The 24,891-nt window shown below is 43.8% G+C and overlaps 1 protein-coding gene across 1 annotated transcript in view; it reads right to left on the bottom strand.

Moving 5' to 3' along the window:
* The window catches only part of GALNT18 (polypeptide N-acetylgalactosaminyltransferase 18), a 316,297-nt gene extending 292,143 nt beyond the window's left edge, over positions 1 to 24,154 (bottom strand). The window contains exon 1 of the mRNA XM_054586100.1: positions 23,478 to 24,154. Coding sequence (XP_054442075.1) covers positions 23,478 to 23,712 — 235 coding nt within the window. The 5' untranslated portion in view covers positions 23,713 to 24,154. The remainder of the gene's footprint in view (positions 1 to 23,477) is intronic.
* Between the last annotated feature and the right edge of the window lie 737 nt (positions 24,155 to 24,891).

Below are 24,891 nucleotides of genomic sequence, written 5' to 3'. Positions count from 1 at the left end.
AGAGTTCCTGCCAGTAAAATATGGTGGAAATTATGTGTTCCACTTCTATTCTTGGCCCATAAAAACCTGCCTGGAAAGTTCTCCATGTTCTTTCTCTTCCTGTGTCTGTCAGCTGCACGTAAAGGGTCCAGCAGAAGGCTTTAAGGCCTGAGCCAGTATCCTTGGATGGAAGGAACTGCTGGCTCACCTTAACTTCTACACTGGTCATTGGATAAGTAAGGAATACATTTTTACTAGTCAAAACCACCAATGTTCAGAACTTAGTATTGCAGTCAACTTTCTTTAAATAAAAATGGTACTAACCAATCAGAAGGCCCTTGGCTATTATGCTGCACCAATGTACCTAGTATATACTAGTGGGTTATCAACCCCCAAGTTGCTTCTGAAACCCCTGTTTCCTCATTGGTGAAACAGGGATATCTACTCAACAAGGTTATTATGAGGAATTAGATCATGTATGTAAAGCATCTAGTATGGTACTTGGCCCTTGGATGATTGAACTGGATGGACCTCGTTGAGTTCCTTCTCATCTGTGCTTCTCAGGTTCCCCATTTGAAAATTAAAGTTATTCCAAACACTCCTTTTCTACTTTATAGGCAAGTGGTGAAAAGCCTAAGTTTTCTCTTCCTAACTTATATTTTCTTTATTTTACAATGGCCAGATCTTTTGAAACTGTGTGTGTGTATGTGTGTGTGTGTACAACTTTTGTGTTTTTTCTGCTTAATCTCTTCACCATTTTCACCCATCCCCACAACTCCGTGCCCCTCTGTTCTCTATCTATGAGCTCACATTTTCAACCCATGTCATTCTGTCTACAAGGAGAGCAGTCCCCCAATTTGTATATACCACTTGTCATTTTCAAACAATTTTATGGAAGTGCCCCTTTCTGGGCGAATGTAGCGGGGAGGCATCAAAGACAGTGATGGAAATATATTCTGCCTAGTGTTGGACAGAACTATGATAAGCCCAGGCATAGAGATGGGCCCCAATACCCCCTGAAAGGACCAAAATACACCAGTTACTAGGTTTGCATCCCTGAGAACACATCTGTAATCCTGAAATCCAACATCCAGCTGTGATTTCATGTCATAAAGACTTAACAATTCTCATTTTGATGTAACATAGTTAGTTGTCAAGAGTTCAGACTCTACTGTCTGACCACATGGAGTCAATTCCTTTCCTACCATGTGCAAAGAACATGACCCTGGCTACATTATTTAATGCGTGTGTGACTCAATTTTAATATCAGAAAAGGGGGAATAATAAAAGTATCTATCTCAGACTGTTGCTATGAAGTGAGATATTTTGTATATACCACTTGGCATGATACCTGGTACATAATAAATACTAAATAAACATTAGCTACTCATGTCTATTCAGCACAGATTAGAACAAACTTTACAACCAGTTAAGAAAACTCCTATTTCTCTAAGCAAGTCCCTAGAAACAATGTCAATTCATCTCCAACATTTTTCTGTTTAATGACTCTAAAGAGTCTCTTTAGAGATAGGAAAGCTTTAATCAATCCCAGAAATAAAATGCTAAGAAATACATGCACAATTACAAAAAATAAAATCAAACATGTTTCCCACATATTGTCCACCAAACAAAAACATATTGACATCTTGTTCCTGCAAGGAAATGATCTGAGCTTTCTAGATCCTTCCCACTACTGCCTTCCCCTTTCCAGGGCCAAAAGGTACCTCCAGCCAAACAAAGTGCTCCCTTTCCCCGAGTTCCTCCCATGGTTCTCTGGAGGAACCATGCTCCGCCCCCCACCTTATGGGCACACACCACACATTTTGTGTCTTACACAAGCTCAAAACAACATTAAATTCAGAAAAATGATATATACCACAGCTCCATAGGAAACCAGAGAAGTGAGAAATAGTGGGAACATTCTTCACTTAAAAATGCTACCACTCCCCAAAGCACATTTGAGAGTCCCAACTCTTTGAAATGCCAAAGGCAGGACAGGGTCTCATTTCCAAGGGAGTCTTAGACTCATCTTGGAAATCTTTAATGTTGCTCCAAAGAGTGAAAAGAAGGCACAGTACCCTGTGAAGTCATTTCCTTCTCAAAGCCTCTGGTCACCTTTCTTGTAGATAAAATGTCAGGAGTCAGGCCAGAACAAAGGTCACCTGGGCTCTCTTTTAAATATGTCCACTGCAGCCACCTCTAGACAGGACACACTGTGTCCATTTCTCTGCGGTCCCAACTGCTCCCTGTTACATTATAGCAAACCCTTATCACCCATTTAAGTCACTGGCCTGGCATTTAATTTGTGGCCCCTGGACTAGAGGGTCTCAGGGTCTGCTTCCAGCCTGTCAGTTCATGAACTAAAATACCTATGATGTGAATAGTCCACACCAAATCCCCCATTCCAGTTCCCAAATTTCTGAAAGGCACTATGAAACTTGGCCTTTCTTCTCCAGAGACCCACTGCTGTTAACAAAAGGGTTTTAAGGTGTAAAAAGGATTTTGTTCCCTTTTCTCCACATAAAATATTTCAAAATACCAGTGAGATATTTATGTAACTGGACCATACTTGATTGTTTTCCTACAATCTCCAGAGGATACTACAAGTGATTTTTACCATTTAAAATTTTCCAGGCTTTCTCAAATGCACTCTCAAGTTCTGTGGATGAGATTTCAAAGATGAGCCCCATGCTCATTGAAACATGATTTTCCTGTGCTGTTTGTGGGTTTTCAAAGAACTGGTCCTCATGTTTGTACTATTGGGAGTGTTAGAATTTTAAACAAAGGTTACTCTTCTATTGCTTCTTTGCTCCTCTCTGTTTTGCCAGAAGAGAAACTTAGTAAATACTCATTTTTTTAACTGAAAATAGTTTTCACTCTGCACCAGACTCTGCGTGTGTGCATCTGTCTGTAAGAGAGAGAAGAAAGCATAGTTCTTAAAGGACTGTCCGGTCTAAATGGCCACAGTTTATTAGTAGCTGCAGTTCCTCTCCAGGTGAACCTCACTCCAGAGACAAATCTTAAATGAAGACAGGCTCTCCTCCATCCACCAACAATGGAAAACCGCGAGCCTAAGTCAGATCTTAACATTAATAACCCTAAGTAATTTTCAACAGTTTTATTAATATATAATCCTCATACCATTCCACTGGCCCACTTAAAGGGTACAGTTCAATTATTTTTAGGATGTTCACAGTGCTGTGTGCATCCAGTACCACAATCTAATTGGAGAACACATTCATCACTACCAAGACTGTACCCGTTAGCAGTCACTCCCCATTTTCACTCCCACCCCAACGCCTAGCCCAACACAAATCTACTTTCTTTTCTGTCTCTCTGGATATGCCTATTCATCTATATCAAATGATACATGATGTAGTCTTTTTTGCACCTGGCTTCTTATATTTAGCACCCTGTTTTCAAAGTTTATCCATGCTGTAGCACACGTCAGTACTTCATCTCCCTTCCTGCCTGAATAATACTTCATTGCATAGACATACCATAGTTTGTTTACCAGTTCATCAGTTGACGGACATTTGGGTTGTTAACTACTATTTGCCTATTATAAATAATATTGCTATAAATATTCATATAAGTTTTTGTGTGGACATGTTTTCAATTACCTTCGGTATATACCTAAGGGAGTGAAATTCCTGGGTCATGCAGTAACTCTACATTTAAAATTTTGAAGAATTCCCAAGCTGTTTCCAAAGGGATCGCACTATTTTCTTTCCCTCCGGCAGTGTGTGAGAACTCCAATGTCTCCACGTCCTCACCAATGCTCATTGTATCTCTTGGATGAAAGTCATCCTTAGTGGGTGACAAGTCATATCTTGTGTTTCTGATTAGCACTTTCTGGATAGTTAATGAAGTTGAGCATCTTTTCATGTGCTTATTGAAGATTTGTGTGTTTTCTTTGGGAAACTGTCTCTTCAGACACTTTGCTCACTTTTTAATTGGGTTATTTATCACATTTTAATTGAGCTATAAGTTTTTACATATTCTGAAATTAATCACTTAACACATATATGAATTCCAAATATTTTCTCCAGCTCCATGGATTATTATTTCACTCACTTGATAGTGTCCTTTGATGCACAAAACCTTTTCATTTTGATTAAGTTCAACTTAATAACTGTTTTTTTTCCTTCTGTCACTTGTGCTTTTGGTGTCATATCTAAGACCTCTGCCTAACCCAAGGTCATAAAGATTTATCACTGTTTTCTAGTAAGAATGTTCTAGTTTTAGCTCTTACATTTTGGTCGATGATCCATTTAGAGTTAGTTTTTATGTATGGAGTGAAGTAGCAGTACGACTTCTAATTTCCCTTTTGATTTTTTCTGTAGCGCATCGACTGTTTAGGAATGTTTTGTTAAATTTCCACATTATTTGTAAATTCCCTCGATAGTGTTCCCTTATTTATTCTTTATGTCTTTCCAAATGGTCAGAAAATGGACTCTGTAGTTCATTCCTTAAATTTATCGGGGCTTGTTTTATGACCAAGCATATGGTCTATTGTAGAGAATGTTTCATGTGTGCCTGAGAAAAATGTATATTCTGCTTTTGTTGGGTGGATTGTGTTATAGATAACTGTTAGGTTTTGTTGGTTTATAGCTGTGTTCAAGTATTCTACATCCTTGTTGTACTTCTGCCTAATTGTTCTATTCATTATTTAAAGGAGATATTGAAGTCTTCCAACTGTTATTGTTGAATTGCCTATAAGTACTTTCAATTCTTTCCTTTTTTGCTTCATGCATTTTTGGGACTCTGCTATTAGGTGCATATGTGTTTAAAATTGCTATTTTTATTATTACAAAATGTATCTCTTTTTCTCTAGCAACATGTTTTTGTTTTACAGTCTATTTTGTCTGATATTAATATAGCCACTGCATCTTTCTTATTGTTATATCTTTTTCCATGCTTTCCTCTTCAAGCAATTTGTACTTTGAATTAACAATGTCTCCTTTAGACATGTTATAGCTGCATATTGTGTTTACATCCAGTCTGACTTCATACATTTTTTTGCATTTTTCATTTTTTTGTTGTTGTTCTATTCCAATTGTCCCAATTTTTCCCCATTGCTCTTCCCTGCCCCACCCACCCACCCCACCTCCGCTCCCAGAGTCAATCCCCACCCAGTTGTCCATGTCCATGGGTCATTTTTACCTGTTCCTTGACGAGGCCTTTTCCCTTGTTCCCCTCTGATCCCGCCCCCCTTTCTGGTCACTGGCTGTCTGTTACTTGTTTCCATGCTTCTGGTTCTATTTTGCTCCTTTGATTGTTTTGTTCATTAGGTTCCTCTGTTAGGTGAGATCAAATGGTGTTTGTCTTTCACTGCCTGGCTTATTTCATTTAGCGAGTAATACTCTCCAGTTCCATCCAAGATGTCACGAAAGGTAGGAGTTTCTTCTTTCTTTCTGTTGTGTAGTATTCTATTGTATAAATGTACCACAGTTTTTTGATCCACTCATTTACTGATGGGCACTTAGGCTGTTTCCAGCACTCAGCTATTGTAAATTGCACTACTATGAACATAGGGGTGCATAAGTTCTTCTGAATTGGCGTTTCAGGATTCTTAGAGTAGAATCCCAGCAGTGGAATTACTAGATCAAAAGGCAGTTCCATTTTTAGTTTTTTGAGGAAATGCCATGCTGTTTTCCACAACGGCTGTACCAGTCTGCAATCCCAAGACAATTTACATTTTGAGTGGACAGTTCAATCCATTGATACAGTTGGATTTACATCTGCAATTTTACTTTTTGTTTTCCATATGTCTCATCCATTCTTTTGTTGTTTTTCCTCTTCTCCTCCTTTACTGCTTTCTTGGGCATTAAGTGAATAATGTACAACATTTTGATTTCTTTCATGATTTTTAACTATATTTCTTGAGTTATTTTCTTAGTAGCTAAAGTTTACAATACACACTATATTGTAAAGTTTACAATACAAAGTCACGCATCCAAGTCCATTAATTCTGGTGCTTAATTCCTTTATGCTATTATCATCAAATATTACATTCCAATATGTTACAGATCCAGCAATACAATATGGTATATACTGTTCTATGTAGTTCTTTTCTAAACCAGTTTATCACTTTTCTTCAGATTTCATAATCTCTATTGATCTGTCTTCTTGTCTGTATCTGCCCAGAGAAGAGCTTCTGTGTCTTTGAGCTGGGGTTCATGGAAGGAGCAAGTCATGGCTCAAAAGCCACAGATTGCTGCTATTCTTACTGAGATTTAGATTTTCTTGAGTAAGTGTTGCTCCATTTCATGTACGCTTGTATAACAACTTCCAGAGACTTTAAATGGTTGGGTTTTTAAAATAATTTTCACCAGTGTCTTTTTTTAACTGGGGAGAGGATCCACAGAGTTCCTTACACTGTCATTCTTGAAATGCTTCTCCTAACCCCATGTGATTTGCATTGAAAAAAAATCATTTAGGGAACAGCTGGCTCCATTTACCAGTGTTCTGCCTACTTCACTGTGACCATATTGTCTAAATTAAAAATAAGGAGCATGTGGTCTGGCAAGGGCTTTGCACTGCTTCCAGGTACAGGAATCAATGTAAGCAGTAAACTTTGGAAATACTAGAATTTAGGATTTGTTCAGATGGTTTCTGGGGACAACAGATCAGAATATTTAAAACTGAGTTGTCTGAGAAAACCTAAGGATATGTACAGAGTGGGGCAAAAGTAGGTTTACAGTCATTTGTGTGGAAAGTATTACAATAATTGATCAATAAGAATACAAGAAAAAACTCTGTTTCATGTGCTCACAACTATAAACCCACTTTGCTCTACCCTGTACTTGCTAAAACTCTGGTTCTCCTGAGAAATTAGAAGAAATTCCTAACTAATACAAAGTCTCCTTTGAAAGGGGACAGTTCTAAGCTATGTTTTCCCATCAACCACCTCAGTTTGTGTTTGGTGCTTCTCCAAAGGCAATTGATTAATTTTAGTGGGAATTCAACATAGAGAGAACTGGGCTATAAACAAAACACAGCCAAGAACAAGCTTTGCCACAGAACAGCCATCCTCCAAGGCTGGAAGCTGACTGCTTTGCTTCCCGTCTCAGTCAGCTACCACCTCAGCATTCATAATCCAGGGAGTTTTCTCTCAGGCAGCTTGGTAGGTTCTCAGCTAAAGTCAAGGTATAAGGATGTAGGTAAGAGGAATGTGGCCTAGCAAAGGTAGGGGAAAGAAATAGGATTGTGTATGAGAATTCATTTGCAAATTTCCCTAAAATCAAACTCCGAAGTCACCAAGGAAATCTGGCTTTGAAAGGACAGACAGCCCTAGTACCCTCAGCCATCAGGGTACCATATCCTCCTTGGAAATATGCATCTGCCTAATTGCTTGAGATTGTGCGCAAGCCGAACAGTCATGATTTTCATGTTGTCACAGAGGCTATATTTTCGAGTGCTTCCACCAATATTTAAAACTCTTTTTCTGTCCTAAAAAGACCCATAGATGTTATTATATCCACTCCTATCTGAGATGTCTGGCTCGCCGGGGACTGCACGGACTGTGGGCCGCAGACCCCCAGACTGCGGGAAAGAGGGACCGAACGTACTGGGATCAGAATTATTGCAAAGCATAACAACTGTACTATCTACAGATTGAATAAATATGTCTTACTCATATTTGTATAACCATTTTCAAAGGTGCATATGGGTTTGATTAATAAGTTAAAAATCCATTTAAAATCACTACTGAATTTCTGGTTACCCCTTGTCAGGTGTGGTCTCCACAGGTGACAGACGCCATGCTGGCAATGCCATGCACCTGGCTGGGTCTCAGTATCAGGATCAGTCAAGTGAAGGAGGCTTACTATTCAGGTGACGCATTGTGGAGCCCGCACTGCTGGGGAGGGGGAAGGGACAAGGTGGAGAGGCAGTCCGTTTCCAGTCCTAGATACTCTGGGCAGCCTCAGGTGACACCAGGATAGTGGGTGGCAGCATCAGAATTTGAGCCAAGTGCATCTGACTCCAAAAGCCAGCACCTCATCTGAGCCGGAAAAGGCAGGGCTGCAGTGTGTCAGAAGGCCGCTTTTGGAAACAGAGCACCATTTCAGAGCTTCCAGAAGCTTCTTGGATTTTGCTTCTGTTCTCTGGCAAAAACCAAAAGGCTTCCTCTCCCTAGGCAAAGAGAAAGAGATAAGGAATCTGGGAAGCTTTTCTGCCCCAGGGAAGAATCAGCCCCAATGACAGTTTGGTATTAACTAGCTCAGCCATGCAGGGAGGCATAATTAGTTTCCCAGCCCAGAGTTTCATTCCACTGGTCCCCCATACCCCAAGGGCTACACAATCTGTTTGAAACGCAAAGAAAAATAAAATCACTGCTCTCTTCGCTGACCCACCGGGCTATTGCTCCTGGCCGTGGGCAAAAGGTGAGGCAGCCATCTGTCTGCGGAGGTAAAAAAAAAAAATGGAATAGTCATTTTTAAATGAAATTTTCAACTTTTCCCCTATGTCTATTATGCCCTCTTCCACCCTACCAATTAATGACTCTTTTCAAACTGAAAATATCAGGGAATAATAGGAAAAGAAAAATGGTAGTAATCTGTGGCTCCTGCTAACGGCTGCTCTGTCCGGATGGGCTGAGTCAGAAAAGAAACTTCTTCCTGTGCCCATCTCCTGCCTGTGGCGCCCGAGGAATTTCAACAGGGCAGGAAGGAAAACCCTCTCCTGACTCCAGAGCTGTCCTATCTGACAGTCCTTCTTCCTCCCTGCAGACAGCTCCTGCCACCTCTCTCCTGAATGTGCAGGAACATTCACTTCCACCACGTCCACCACCCTACAGACACCTCAAGATGGAGGGATCCATTCTGAGGGTCTCACAGGCTGCAGCATGGACAGGAAGGCAGGAAGTTCCTCCTTCAGCTGGAAAGCCAAAGGACAATGTCCCCTTCACCCAGGAGCCCTGAGGAAGTCCTTACTCTTTCTTAGCAATCAAACTATGCTTCCTCCTCCCTACTGACTTCCCCGGTACCTATTTAAAGGACCTCAACTCTGCCCCTCCTTTTGAAGCAGAACATCCCTGTTCAGCTGCATCTTTTCGGGCATTAGTCTCTGCTTTTGGTACAGGTTTATTTTCCCCCTTCTGTACCCACAAGATTGCTTTCGTTTGAAAGTGACCACAAGTGACAGCTTTATTAAAATAAAGACATCAAGGGTTCCCTGAAGGTTTCATGCTTCTCTCGCCAACTGACTCCTGGGGGAATCTCAGTGTAGGAAAGCACATTTTACACACACACACACGCACACACACACACACCCCCACTGAGCTGCAGCTTCTCTGGTATTAAACCTTGAAACAACAGTATAAGCAATGAGGTGCCATGAAAGGGACCCCAAGAGCATGTGGTTCGCCTGTCCCTGAACCAGAAGGAGGACACAATATGAGATCATCTCCTGCAAGCCACCCCCAAGCCTGGAGGGATGAGAACCAGCTCTTCAGTCCCCTGACCTCCCTCCCAGACAGCTGTGAAGCCAGAGACCTGGATATGAATCCTCTTACTAAGTGGTTTTAGGCAGGCCTGCTTATTTATTCATTCAGTCATTCAGCAAATTTCTGTGTAGTCCTAACTACATGCCTACCACTGTGTGAAACTGGGAACGGGAAAGAATAGGACCTTGTCTCTACCCTCAAGGAATCCAGAGTGTGATGAGAAAAGTAGATTAATAGTTACAGTACAGTACAACTTTATCATCTGTAAAATGGGGCTAATGCTCTCACAGGCTTATTTTAAGGACTAAATGGTATGAAGTGGATTGAACAGCACCAAACATCCACTTGGTGCCTGATAAATGTCAGTTTTCTCTCTTTTTCTCTCCTTGAGGTCAAATCTCTGCTCCTCCTCCATCCGCACCACCGCTGGGATTTGAAAAGCTGGGAAGAAAACTGCTCCCAATACAAGAGACGGCATCATCAGGTGCTTCCATGCACTGCTTAAATCCAAAGTCAGGTCCTGCTTGACAGTTCTACATCCCCAACCCTGAGGACGATCCTAGCCAGTGGGGCACAGGCCCAGGGACCCAGGCAGGCTAAGGAAAGGCGACTGGGGACCCCTTTAGCCTCATCCTCTGGGGCCCCATCAAAGGAAATCTGCCTATCTGAAAACCTACACATCCCTTGCCCCTTAGTCACCTGTCTTCATCTGAGAATATATAACTAAGGATTTACCTTCCCATTGCAGAAGTTTCTTCTGAGGCTGAGGGAAGTAAGTGGATGTGGAAGGAAACTTTCTAGACTTGATTCAGGGGCCCTAGATCCCCATTCCGGAGTCTCCAGGGCCCACAGGAGGGCACTCAAGGCAGCTACCACATTATGCTGAGCCTTGGGTCCCTCAGCAAAGAGTTTGAAGGTGAGGATGCTGATTTAACTTCTGGCTCTAGTAGGCTCTGACTCTAAGTAAAGATTCTTCAGACTAGAAACTTCACAAGTGAGATTCGACTTAAGAAAGCTCACTCTTCTTTGCTAATAAATGAAAGAGAGAAGGACTGTGTTGAGCTATATAACACAATACTCTAAGTTTCTAATACGGGCCAGGGTGAAATAAGATATTGAATTTTTTATTTAAAAAATCTATGCATAATTTCTGTACTTCTAAAGTAATTACAAAGTCAAAAATACTTATGCTAGTTTTGTTAAAAAAAAACAATTTGGCTGTTGTCAAAAATATTCAAAATTCGCAATTGCACAGTTTTAGGTCATAAAATAATTTTTTTTATTGTTACATTAAAGCAATTAACTCCATACTAATAAGTGAGCAAAATAACCCCTGCTAATCAAGAAATGGTTTATTGCCCAGGAAGTTTCATAATGATTTACTAAAATTCTTTCTAATGAAAAGCAAAACCCATCCTCAGTTTTCTGCTGTCACTAGAAAGGAATCTTTTTCAAAGGTACTTTAAGTAGATAAGTACTAAAAATAAAAATAAAAAATGTAGACTGTACCTTCCCAATGTGAAACTACATCTATCTCTGAGTTGTAAAGAATGTATACTAAAATTATATCAAGCAACAAAATGCACACTTTGTAGAGGGGGAAGAAAAAAAAATTCAATTGAATCTTCCTGACAATTGTTTTAAATCACACCTTCCTGCCTGCAATTGAAATTATAAGTCACATTGCTCTGAGTTAAATCAAATTCACCCTGGCAGGAAGACGGGCTGATGAGGCTCCAATTCTGTTGGGAGGTCGAGATGGAGGAAAACACAAGTCTCTCCTCAAGGGGATTGTCCCTCAAAAATGAGACTCTGGCCAGGTAACTGGACAACTTGCATAACTGTCCCACCAGCCAAGGTTTCAACAAACACATTCCTCACATCGTCTTCTGCCCACTGCAACGCTAACTACGTCTTACAAAATACTTCTCTACAAACAGGGGCAGGTCCCTGGCTGGCAGGCTTAGAATTTCAGGGGAGTAGTCAGGTCAAATTGAGCCTCTCCAACAAGTCTCAGCTGAGAAGCTCTCACCAGCAGAGGTATGGGCTCCCTGTAGTCTCACCTAGGATTCTCTCAGGCTGAATTTCACTGGGAAAGTCCAAACACCTACATGATGTCTAACTGCACTGAAAGAGGCTTCAAATCTGATATGCCATGTTACAACAAAACAATAGATTCCTGACCATATTTTCTATGCCAGCTCCAAGAAGGAAAGATAGTGGGAGTGAAGAGGGGAAAAAAGGGAGACTAACGAAAAGAACATGCCCCGCCTGCCTACCAGGTGACAGGCAGGGTGGGGGTGCTTCCGTGCCTGTCACCTTGTTTAACCAGCACAACAATCCTGCAGTGTTTAAGGAGCCACTGTTCTCATTTCTATAGTTGGGGAAACTGAGGCACTGGGAAGTGAAGAGACTGGCCCAGGGTCACCCAACGTGTAACTGGCAGTGCTGATTCCAATCGCTGTCTGCCTGAACACCGAATGAGAGAACTCAGGTTTCCCTCTTCAAGGAAACTGTTGGTTTTACCTAATATCTAACTTGCACTCTGCTAATCTTCCTGACTCCACTCCTCTAAACCCTCCTCATTCCTCCAAGGTGTGTCATAAATCCCAATTCCTCCCTGAACTCTGTTCCGACAGTGCAGTCTTCTAGAATTCAATTTTAACCTTCATTGCATCAGCTGGCAAACGAGCCTCAACTGTTTCTTGTGTTGTCTTTCCAGACTGATTATGAGCTTTTACAAGAAAAGGACGATTGTCCTATATATTTTGTCATTTCCCACCACACCTGGCAGTGTCAAGACCACGAGAGGTACTCAGGGAGCAGCCACAGAACCGCCTGGGTTGATGCCTCTGAGAGCCGCGCTCCTCTTCTCACCCCTTCCCCTGGCTCCCCAGTCCTCCCAGCGCAGTCCTTACACGGTGGCCTCCAAGACCAAGGCGAGCGGCTCCCCAGCCGGCCCCCGCGTGCCCCTCCCCTGGCCCTTTTCTCCCACAATTACTCTGTTCTGGCCACACCATTGTTCCTTACACACACCAGGCACATGGCACATTCCTGCTTCAGGGTCTTTACGCTGGCTGTTTCCTCCACCTGGAACTCTCTTCCCCCAGACAGAGTTCAAACTTGACTTTATTCAAGGCTTTGCTTAGAGTCGAGCCCCTGGCCACCTCAGTTCATTGTAACCACATCATATTTTTTGTGTTCCACTGATATATTCCCAAGACCGGCTAGGTGCTCAAGAAATGCTGGCTGAATGGAGGAAGGGGAGGAGGTGAGCACGTGACTCACTACAGTCCAAAGTACTACAGCCAAAGTAGAGGAGCACAGAAACTGGAAGCAGGTCTGCAGTTTCTCCCAGCCATCTCATGGGGTCCCCAGGCCCCAATAAATAATGTGAACCTTGAGGTCTACCTCCTACATCTGCCCACAGAGCTTAGGGCCCGTTGTTTTTATCCACTTCACCCTGAATAATCCACCTCATTTAAACGGGAAGTTCCTGGCAGACCCGGACATGTCTGCTGTTCCCTTTGCGTGCACCAGTCCCCTCTGCGGTCCCTGGCCTGACCGTACCCTGAGCCTGAAGGGCCCCCCCAATAAGGTTGTGATCTGAATGAGTGGAAGAGATGGTCCTGTTCACACTAAGTCCTCTCTTGGAAAAAACAACACCGCCGGCTGCCAAGAGCCACGTCTGGAGCCTCCCTCAGCCTTCCAGAGGGCTCGGGCAGTGACGGAGGCACAAAATAGCCACCTCCGGGCCTTGCCGCCCTCATGAATCCTTCTTCCAGCCTCATCTGAGAATTATCTGCTAAGAGAAAGGGACGGCTGTTTTCTCTTGATCAGCATTAATAGAGCAGGAAAACAAGAGGGTCCCTAGCCCCTTCCTAAGGGGCTTGACAGCAGTAACAAGGTTTTGTCTCCTACTCACTGCATAACCTCGGACAGTAAAAGACAGGCACTGAGCCTCAATTTCCTCAACTGTAAAATGGGGGAGGGGTACCAACACCATCCCACAGGGCTGCTCACATTAAAATGTGTAACAAATGTAAAGCATTTAGCACTTAACTGGTGGTCAACAAATACTAATTCTCTTCCCTTCCCATCTCCTAGGCAAGCTCAGACCAATTTCTACACTTCCTCACTGGTTCTGTATTCCAGTTTTTTGAATCACTAATGAAAGTCTCTTCTAGCCACTTTCAATTGCCTTCCCCTTCTAACATAACTCCACCAATTCCATTTTTTTTTAAGCCAGGCCCAAGTATAGATTTGGAGGGTCTACATCATAATTCCTGCATGTTATACTTTCCTCCATACCCTCTTTTAGAAAACAAAGCAAATCAAGAGGGTCAGTGTATTACTAAACTGAGATTTAGAAACAGAAGAAACCAAAGGGTTAAAAGACTCTCTCCAAGTCCAGAAACAGAGGCAGGTCTGAATCCTTTCCCACAGCCCCTCTAACCCCCAGGCTCTCACGGCTCCTTCTCTCCCACCAGGGAAACGGCATGATGGTTATCATAGCTGCAATAAAGAGAAACCAGAAAACCCACCCAGCTGCTCTGGGACCCTAACCAAGGCACGGCTAAATGAATCTGTAACAGAAGATCCAAAAGAATCTTCCATGTGGATAACAGAAAATGTCACCAGCATACACAGGAAGAGAAATTAGTTCAATAAATGAATAAAGTGACACTTGCAGGTCTCCAGTAAGATTTCTGCTTACTTTTAACTTTGCCACATATATCACAATATTATTAATAAGGACTCCTACTGTTTTGGACAAATAAACTGCTGCTGATGTTTTGTGCCCAAACCACTTTATTAAGGGTTTTCAGTTACAGCAATTGCTGTGGGGTTTGTTTTTTTTTTTTTTTCTTTCCAACTCCTGAGAGGTTCAGACAGCTAAAAAACAGAGAGTGCCAAGGTGGAAAGAATAACAAAGGAGAGAGGAGGCAACATGTGTTGGTTGGGGGTTAAGGGAGTAGGGCAGGGGCTGCTGGGTCCCTCACTGTCCTCTTTATCACTCGGACAAAGTCAACAGTCAGGAACAGAGAGTAGAAGACACAGTTGTGGTGCACTCAGCAGGGTGATTTTGCCCTGATGCTAGGAGTTACCATTAAACACAACTCACTGAGGAGACAAGGCTGACCAACCATCCAGGTCTGCCCAAGGCTGAAGGGCCTTCTTGGAACCAGGACTGTTAGTTTTAAAACACCAAAGTCCAGGCCAAATAGGACAAGCTGGTCATCCTAGAAGACACATCACTTATGCCAATGTACAGGAAAGCACTCGGCACAGTGACTGGCACACAATAGGTGCTCAAAAGTCACATGTGGAATCTGAATGAGCTTTAGTCTGCAGTCGGTTCACTCTACTCTTTCTACAAGAACAAGTTCTTGGCAGCCCCATAGCAACCAAGCGGATCGACAATGATCCAGAGAAAAAGGCTCTCCACAGCCCTCACGGCTGCACTTCACGCTCCATCCAAAGCAAAGCCTTCACCCCTGGCGCTTCTACCTCCAGGTTCCTTCCTTACACAAGGACAGACCGAGCCACCTGCCCGTCTCCCTTGCCCATCAGTCTCCCACCTGACCTGGACTCTAACACAATCTTTGGTAAAATAAATGATCTCCCAGTCCTCTCTCAGTGACAGTGTCATATTTATACTTTCTATTCTGTAAAGAGTATACATGTTGGAGACAGTTTCCCTTTTTGGCTCTACTACCTATCAGCATTGTGGCCTTAGGGAAACTCTCTAAGTCTCTATGTCTTAATGTTTTCACCTCTAAAACTCTCCCCACCCTGTTGTGAAGATAAAAAGCAATATGCATGGACAGTACCTAGCCCAGGCCCTGGCACTCAGGAGAAGTTCTTCCTCCATTTCCCCCTGATACAATCTTCAATTCTTTATACGTCTGTTGCTCTTAAAATAAATCAAGAGTCTGGTCAGAATTCTCATTTGTCACTTCTGTAGCTTCAAATCTCTCCTTGGCTTCCTTACTCTCATAGTCACAGGCTTAAGCAATTTGGATACTGTTCCCCTAGATCCCCAGATGCCACTAGCATGACACTTATGAACCCAAGTTTCCAACTCTGTGCTGTCTGGGTCCCTGAATTACCTTCCCAGTCCTCTGGGATCTCAATGGCCTGTAACTCTAAGTTCCCAGAGGAGAGAGGCAGGCACGTCAGACTGCAGAAGCCAAACAATGCAGCAGAGCTTGTGAAGATGAAGCACCCAGCCATCTTAGAGAGGGAGCTCTGCTCTGAGACATAAACTCTGGACACTGGTGAAGTGAACGCATTCATGTCAAAGATGTGACCCCAAGCCTCTTCTTCAGATGTTACTTTTCTTTGTCCTCATCTGTCCTGAGGAGACGTTTGCAGGTGCCACTCCCTTGGATCTTTCCAAACACTGGACTTTTGTGAGCTCTTAAATGACAGTGGTAACAAAACACAGCCCAGCAAAGTATGTTGGCTGATTCTAACACCATTTTAGCAGTGGCATCACACAGAAGCTTGTCACTGTCTCATTGGGGCTGGACACTTAAGGGCTTTCAGCAAACTTCATTCACATAACTGAAAACGAACTACATCTCAGAACTGCATAGCCATGGATGATCTGTTTAACCAACATATTTTAATCCATAATGATGTAGCCAGAAAAACTACCAAAGCATCATATAAGGAGGAGTCCTTTGCTTAAAGTTACTGTTGGCTGTACTCAGCTGGGTGCACAAAGAATACATAGACCCACACAAAAGATTCCAGAACAGCAGTTGTTCCCAATCATTACCACTACATTCTGTATGTTGGAACAGTTGTTCAGTAATTTGTTATTAATAATAGTTTAAATACCAAAGCTTATGAATGATTAAGTTTAATAAATTGAAGGGATTTCAAGGTTATCACACTCTCTTGCATATTACTATGCTTTCTGAAGTGGGAATAAAAAGAAACGGAGTGAAAATGAATGCAATGTGTTGGGACGTGCATCCTGGCCCTGCCCTGGGGCATGTGCCCTGCATGTGAAGGCATGTGTGTGTGTGAGGAGGGAAAACGTATCAAAAGCTCCTTGCTCAAGCACTGCATTGTGGAGAGGAGCTGACTCTGACCACAAAGGCAAACTGAGGTTGGGTAAGATGACTATCGCCAGTACCAGGAAATAATCAAATCTCTGACAAATTCAAGGCAGAATCCTCAGCCCTAGAGAGACCTTCAAGGCCAACATAAAAAGTAAGCCCACCATTCCCTGAATCCGGATCATCAACCAGCAGGCTTAGCCCACTCTGCTCCTTGCTCCCTACTGCAGTGCCCGCTCAGCATTTCTGAACGTCCCCCTCTCCAGCTTCATGCCTGATCCTCTGTCTCCAAAAAGCCCACCTTGCTGACTTCCGGCTGACTTCATCACCCACATACAGCTTAGTGTTTGCCCAGAGGAACTTCCGTGCACCTCACTTACAAATAGACCACCTGCCATGTGCCCCTCCACAGGGTAGTTTGCCCATCCCAGACTCTTAAATAGAACCCAAGCAACAAAAAAGGCCAAAAATCCTAAAGAGACCTTCAAGCCTCTGATCAAGGCAATAGCCCATTCAGTTTTTCAAAGTAAGTGCATTCAGAAATCCTACAGGATGGTAATGAGGATACTCGAGTAACCTTGCAGGTGGCTCTGAATCCAATTAATACCTTTGGAAAAGCACAGACCAGCCTAACTCAGGCAACTGAAGCTGACCTTTGAGGCCCTCTCAAACCCGAAAACCAGACCGTGGCTCTCCAACATTTCATTCTGAATTCTCCTTGAGATTCTACATCAACCTACTTATCAAGGGCAAACAACAGTTTATGTCAAGTGAGTGGGAAAGAATGTGGAACTCATTTATTTTACTGCCTACACACTTCTGGATAAAAATAAAAATTCTTTGGCCATGGGAAAAAGTTGTATTCTTTGGCAAGGTTTTTCTAGTCCATAAAGATGTGGTCCTGAGCTATTAATAAAGGTAATTGGGCTCAACTTGTACATCCTGCTATTGAACTCTCTCAAAATATCAATTACTGTTACTAATATAATTTCATATTATATTTGCCACAGTTCATTCTGAAGGACAAATAGCTTTATTGTTTAAATGACACCCTTTCTTCAAGTAAACTGCAGGCATTCCGCAAGCATCACATCCTCTTCTTCACAGCCTTGCCAAGTCAGAAATCAGATGAGGAGGACCCCTGCCAATTCTAGGTGACATATAAAAGCTTTAGGGAGCAAAAATATCTCCCAACCTCCAGGCCTAGAACATCTTCTGATTTTTAAGGACCATATCTGGTCTGTAATTACCATGAGCAACCTGCTGTTACTGACCTGATACACATTATATGCACATAATATGCCTAATGAACTTTTAGGAAACAAAAAGCAGTTAATAATCCATTTCTCCCTTTGTTGTGATAATCTGGACTCAATGAAGTAAGATAATGGATTTAGAAAATAGTCATATAATTGTAATGCATTATTAATCACAGGAGGGTAAAGAGATGTTGTTCGAACACCACGCAGGAATTCAATTCCCTTTTAGATTTGTTTATTTTCTTGAATTCTCTATGTTACTATCATCCCTCACAAAAATGTAACAGTCTGATCTTTACTTGTCTCCCCAAATAGTGATTTTCAAACACCTTTAAAAAAAAAGAGAGCCTTTCTAAAAATGAAATATTTTACAGAACACCAAATATAAGACGGATGAAATAGGAGCTGCGCAGGTTGCAAGGAGGGGTGGGGGGGGTGCAGGAGAGGCCCAGGAGCAGCGTTCCCCTTTCATTTCTTACGCCCCAGACCAAACCTTCCAGCAGCCTGGGGCTCCTGGGGACAGAGTTTGAAAACTCCTGCCCTAAGGCATCTATGTAAAACAAAAATTACATATTATATTATAGAATATAGGCATTATTTATTTATGATATATGTAAATAGAGCACAATGATCTAATACAAACTTTGATAGCGCAAGTGAAAAGCTGACAGAAGGACACGAATGCAAGGGGAAATCAAACATGGGGGCCGGCGGAGGATATTACGTTCTATAGTAATCAAAGGAGCAGAAATTGAAAAAATAGAGCATTTGACAGTGATCATATTTGCCCAGAAAATGTTGAATGGTAACACCCAACACTGGCCAGGCTCCATGAAACTGGCACAATAACACATTGCTGGCAGCTGTGTAGAAAGGTTTTTGAAAAACAATCTTTCATAAAAATGTTCATAGTTTTTGAGTCAATAGTAATCCCACTTCTGGAAATACACTCTTAAAAGTAATGCAAATGAAGAGAACAGTGAGGTGAAGATGTTTATTTCTGCATTATTTATAACAGAAAATCAAATGCTCAAAAACAGGGAAGTGGTTAAATCAATGATGGTATACAGATGACGGAATATTATGCAGCCATTCAACATACAGTAGAAGTTCTCTTTAAAAATCCCCCTCTGAATCAGCTCTCCACATTAACCATGCTTCCCTCCCCTGTGAAGCAAACCCGGGATATCTTTGTCCGTCAGCTTTTCTCTCCTACCCCTACTCAAATCTCCTGCTAGTAGCTGAGTTGAAGGCTTACAAACAGTTCAGTGGGTTTGCTCCCAAATGTGCTTATACTCTTGGTACTTGTCATTGTAACAGCATAATTTAATTATGTATTATATGAACCAATGGAATATGACTAAAAAGATGAGAATTGTTTTTCTAAGAAAATTAATTTAAATGCTTGGAAAGACTTTAGAAAGCTAGTCACTTAAATAGCAGTCAAATTACATGTGAGCGAAATGACTGCAAAAGACCAGACAAAAGTCATAAAAATTTAAACTACTACACGGAGATTGCTTCATAAGCATCTTTAAGCTCTCAATGAATTTTAAAAAAATAAAATAAAATATCAGACTTTGTAAATAGCACGTTATGGGAGTAGTTTACGCAAGGAAGATGATCAGAAAGCACACTTGGCCTTACATGAAAAGACTGGTAAATGAATGCACCTATTGAATACTATTATAATAAAATATTTAATACACGTATGTGATATCTTGTTTTATTCTCCACTTTAACCAACTTTTCCACTAACTGACTAACAAACCCTGACTTTGTTGAATACGAGAGATTATATTGTTTTTGAAAAACAAATCTACTATAATAGGGACCAAAAGTGTCTTGATTCACTTCAGTACCTAAAGTTACCCCACCCAGTGTTGTTCCTGGCACATTTAAGTCTCCAATAAATAAGGACTGAATCAATCAACCATGTAGCAAACATGAAAAAAATGCTACTAACAAAAAGCAAATGGAAAAAAAGAATAAAAAATTACACGTAAAACACGACGACACCTTTGTTTTTAAGTGTGGAGGCAAAAGGACAAGGCTAGAAGGGAATGCTCAAAATGCAAAACAGTTGTACTAGGGTAGAATAAATTAAAGGCAATTTTATACATTTTAAAATATTTTCCTTTATACTGGCACATTCTTTTACATACTCAAAAAGATGCTAATCAACAAAAGGAGAATGTTGTTTTGGGACTTCCAAAGTAAGGGAGTCAACATTTCCATTTCTTAAGTTCTCCAACACTTAGGTCTACTGCAGCACACCATTACTTAATCCACTTTACCAACTCAAGCAATCTGATCTTTCTCTTCCTAAGACCAAACCTGTTCTAACAGTTATTTTGTGTTTCCATCCCATCAGGATGTTATTTTTTAATCTGGATTTATGCACCCTCTCGTTTACCATCTATTTGGTTAAAAACAAAATTCTCAAAATTGCAATTTACATTCTCAAGAGGTTCCCAAACACTATCTAATTAAATCATTCAATCAGAAAACAAATTAAAATGAAATACCACTCCAACTCCCAAGAGGAAAATAAACTTTTCAGTCATGACTAGAACAGACCTCCAGGGTGATGCTCCAAAGCCTCTTCTAATTGCAAGTCCTTTGGAACATCCTGCAGAACATTTTGTGACATTTGCAGGTTCCGGGACAACTTCCCTTCCAAAGCAAAGAGGAGCCTGAGCAAGGCTCCAAAGCAAAACATATTCATTTGAGAATGGAAATGTTTTCATTAATGGCTAACTAGTGCACTGGGCGTCCGCACTGTGTGCTCATTCATTTATCCACACATCCATCCAATATCTACTCTCTGTGAATGCCAGGCCCTGTCCTGGCTGTTCCAGAAACACTTTTTAAGTGAATATAACCTGTGCCTCTCAGCATGGGTCAGGAGGGGGGAGGGAGGCAGACAGAGCTTCCTGAGTTTATTTAGGAAGTCTCCAAGTAGGAAGGCTATGATGCCATCACTCCTGGACAACCCCCTGAGGTTTCTAACTCTGACATCAAATCCCATCAAGGACTCCAAGGAAGCACTGTTCCCCCTTTGACCCACTGGCCCTCTTAGGAGATAGTAGAACATATGATTCAAAACCCAGACTGAAGCCACGGTAGCTGGGTTTAAATTCCTGCACTTCTACACACCAAAGTTATGACCTTAAATAAGTCATGTAACCTCTCCATCTGTAAAATAGAGTTAATATTACCTATCTCCATAGGGTGTGGGGATTAAAGAAGTTGATATACTTAAAGTACTTAGAATAGTGTCTGGCCCGTAATAGGTGCTGTGTAATTTTTAGCTATTATTATTATTATCCTTAAACCTCCTCAGCTCAGCAGAGTAAACTGGATTGCTCAACAGTCTCCACTGACTGCAGGAAACTTGACAGTGGAATACACATAAACAGCCCATATCGTCAAGTACAAGAGTCTGATTCTGTCCTTTCTCATCCTCTGCCTTCAGAGAGATGCATTTGGCCAGTCCGAAACTTTGTAGGCTCCTAACCTAAATAGCGTAAATCCTTAATTTCTCTTTAAATTCTCTGAACCCCAGCACAGAGGTGGCTCTGGCACCACCAGGAGAGTTGTCACCAGTCATCTCTATACCATCATGGCACAACCAACCATGTAACCTCTGACCTCCACCTGCCTCGTGTCCAGTCTTCCCCTGTGACCAGCCCTTTCCCATCCCCGTAAGGGTTGTGGCTTTCTGTCCTGAGAATCTGGTCGTTTCTGAATACCCACAAGAGTCATAATATAGTCATCGCACACATACAAGAGAACTATAACAACACATATTTTAAGGATTCTGCTCCCTCTTCCTTTTCCACCCTTCTCATTGTTTTCAGGTATACGCGTAGGGTTGAAAGTTCCAAACAATGCAGTTATAAGGTTTCGTAGGAGGAAAAATCACAATCTCCTTTCAACTTCAACACTGCGTTCATTTTCATGCAAAGCCTTCTAAACCATGTGATAATGGTCTCCTCACTGCTTTTCAAGGTAGTACCTTGCTCACTTCCTCCCTGACCAGCCTGGGAAGCACAGAGAATCATTTTCCAGGAACATGTTCATACAAACACACAGAATCTGCAAATAAAAATCTCTCAAAATCTGTGGCCAACTGGAAACGTCAAAGTAAGGAATGGCCTTGTGTCTCCCTGGGAACATTCTGAATCATCCTGGGGCAAACACTGTACTTCTATTGCTGATAAATTGTCAATTCAGACCCATGGGATGGAAGAGGACGAGTAAAAAGGAGCAGCAACAGGCACCGTCAGAAAGATAAATAGTTCTGCCGAGCCCAGTGCCAGGTTGAGAGGAAGAGGCAGGTATGAAGGAGAAGCTGTCAACGGCCTCCTCTTCTGGGGAAGTGTCAGAGCCATGAACTTGTTTAGAAGTCATCGGTCAGGAAGCACAATGGATATGAACACCTCTCCTGGGCTCACCTGAACCTCCCTTGGGAAAGAACTATTCTGGACAAGTGAGGAAATGCCAAATGTGGACAGAGCAGCTGTCCCCACCCTGGCAGGAGCAGCAGGTGCAAGAGTTGGATCCAGATATCCACGTGTAAACAAAAGAGAGTGCTCCTGCAGGTGCTGGAACCAAAACCTAGTGGTCCTGCCAGATTTACAGATGAACTAGGCTCAGCTGGACCTGCCCTTTAGCAGTTCACAAGGCTGGTAGAAAGCAGGGGGCATGAGAGCGAAGAAAAGGTGTGAACGTGAGGGACCTGCATGTGTATGCACAGCTGGTGCTGGTGGTGCCAGGGGTTCTCCATCCAGCGCCTCTGACAGCTCATTGGAGGGGTAGACTCTATGGGGGTATCCCACCCTCCCCTCGGTCTCAGCCCTGGCCGGGGGCGCAAGCTCCCTGCATAGCCTTAGACTCCAGACCCATCCAGAGCGGCTCTATCTGCTCCACCCCAGTCACTCCCTGGGCCCTGGGAGTGGAGCTATGAACGGGAACAGCCTTCACTCAGCTGCCAGCGGCACCATGAGGAAGGCGCAGCCCAGGGCGGGTTCTCCTGGTCCTGAGCGGAGGCGCCGCCACCGCAATGCACAGAGCTCCAGGCTCCAATGTTTCTTCCACACGTCCACACCTGCTCCTGGAGAGGGTCTTAGAGCCCAGGGTTGTGGTGGGCTCTAAGACAAGCAGCACTTCCAGCCACAGATTCCCCTGCATTTCCCCCTACAGACCAAGCACCACGGGGCTGGGACTGGGGCTATGCAATCTTCCTAGCTCCAGCTAGTCCCGCAGCTTGTGGGTTCTAAATGCCAATGTCCGGGGCCACACAGGCATCTCACCGTGGACCCTTACAGTGGCCAAATGAGATAGATAGCCAGCGTGCGCTCTCTTGTACACACAGACATTCACACGTACACCCGCCGAGGTCGGACCTGTGTGCAATTCCGAGAGCCGGAGAGCAACCAGCCTGGAGTCACACGCACATTTGGACACGTGCGCAGCGCGCCCCCATACTGCCAGTGAGCTGCACACACATGTGCCCTGGAGAAGCGCGCACGGCCGCAGACATGAGGGTCCCGCACTCAGGCAAAAGCATGCACGCAGCCCCCCAAGTATCTGAGGCCTCAGAGCCCCGCAGTCACTCCTTAGATGTATACGAGTCCCATCGCACCCTGCGCTGCGCTAGGCACTCCCGGGCCTCGCGGGCTGCCCAAGTTTCCCGGGACTCCCTTATACCTTGGATATGCTGCTTGATGACATTCTCCAGGTGGTCCAGCCGTTCAATAATTTTCAGAGTGTCCCCTTTGTCTTCCTCCAGCTTCTTGTCGGGCGCCGGCTCCTGCCCCCGCACATACACGCTGGCGATGTAGTTGGTGACCCAGCCCACGTAGAGCAGACATATGATGTTGGTCATGCCGCTCAGGATCACGCAAGTGGACACCAAAGTTTTGGTCTTCCTGGTGCACACCATTATGGGCTCCCTCCTCCATATAGAGCTCCCGGGGCCCCTCCTCACCGCGCGCGCCCTGGTCTACCTGCGCTTGCACCTCCTAGCCCGCCCCGGGCAGCTGGGCACCCGAGCACCTGAGTCCCGAGGTTCTCCAAAGCTCTGTCCACTGACTGTGGAGCGCCGTGCCCAAGTTTGGAGCTCCCGCCGTTGGCCGCCCGGAGAGAGAGCTTGACAAAGGAAATGATGTGGATTTTTTTTCCAAATTAAAAAATCTCCGAGCCCTTCTCCTAGCAGTCACGGGTGGCCAGCAACCACAAGCCCCGATACGCGTGTCTGGGAAACTTTGCCACAGCCTGGGTCCGCGGCCGCGCCACTTCCCATAGCCAGCCGCCGATTGCCTTGGCGGTCCAACCGGCCCGCACTGCTGGAAGGACGGCAGCAGCAGCGGCAGCAGCTAGAGCCACGGAGCGGAGCGGCCCAGCCCGGCCCCCTCCGAGCGACAAGCGCTGCCACCAATCGCACTCCGGCTCCGGAGAGGGGCCGGTGCTGGGCGGCAGGACCAACGCGGAGGGCGCTGGGGCAGTAGGCGGAGTCCAGCCCCCAGGCCCCACCTGCTGGCAGCGCCTGGCTCCCGCCCTCCAGGGACCGCTGAAGTCTACACCCGTGCCTACGCTCCTGGCCCCAAATCCAAAGCTCCCAAAGAGGACGCACAGCCAATCCCCACCCTATGTCGGAAAATTCTACCTCTGGGAAAATTCCACCTTTTGCTCTTGCACAGGAACCTCCGGTCTTTGGAGGGTATGGCCCTGGCCTTGAGGCTTCTCGCGCTGATCCCACCAGCAGATTCCTGGACTGCTTTTCTGGCTGCCAGGACGCAGAGAAACCAGGGAAGCATGGACTGGATCACCTGTCCTGTCTCACTCTTGGTCAAGGCTGTGGGCATTCACCTCTTCCTTGGCCTCACTTCGACCTCCATCCACCCTGTCCACTGGCCCCCTGTATGTCTCCAAATCTGGCAACTGTCAAAGGAGCCAACCATCCTAGGAATCTAGGATTCCTAGATTTTGGGCCACCACCATCTCCCTCGAAGATTCTAGCCCTGCATCTATATATATTTTTTTAAAGTCTGTGCACTCCCAGGACAAAGCTGTCCTATAACCCCAGTTGTCATCCATGGGGGACAAGGCTTATCTCAGTGTT

Source organism: Pteronotus mesoamericanus, unplaced genomic scaffold, assembly GCF_021234165.1.
Source record: "Pteronotus mesoamericanus isolate MK-2021 breed Mesoamerican mustached bat unplaced genomic scaffold, CSHL_Meso_final contig_90, whole genome shotgun sequence".
Classification (NCBI taxonomy): domain Eukaryota; kingdom Metazoa; phylum Chordata; class Mammalia; order Chiroptera; family Mormoopidae; genus Pteronotus; species Pteronotus mesoamericanus.
The sequence above is the reverse complement of the archived record's forward strand: the minus strand, read 5'-3'. Positions and strand labels throughout refer to the sequence as shown.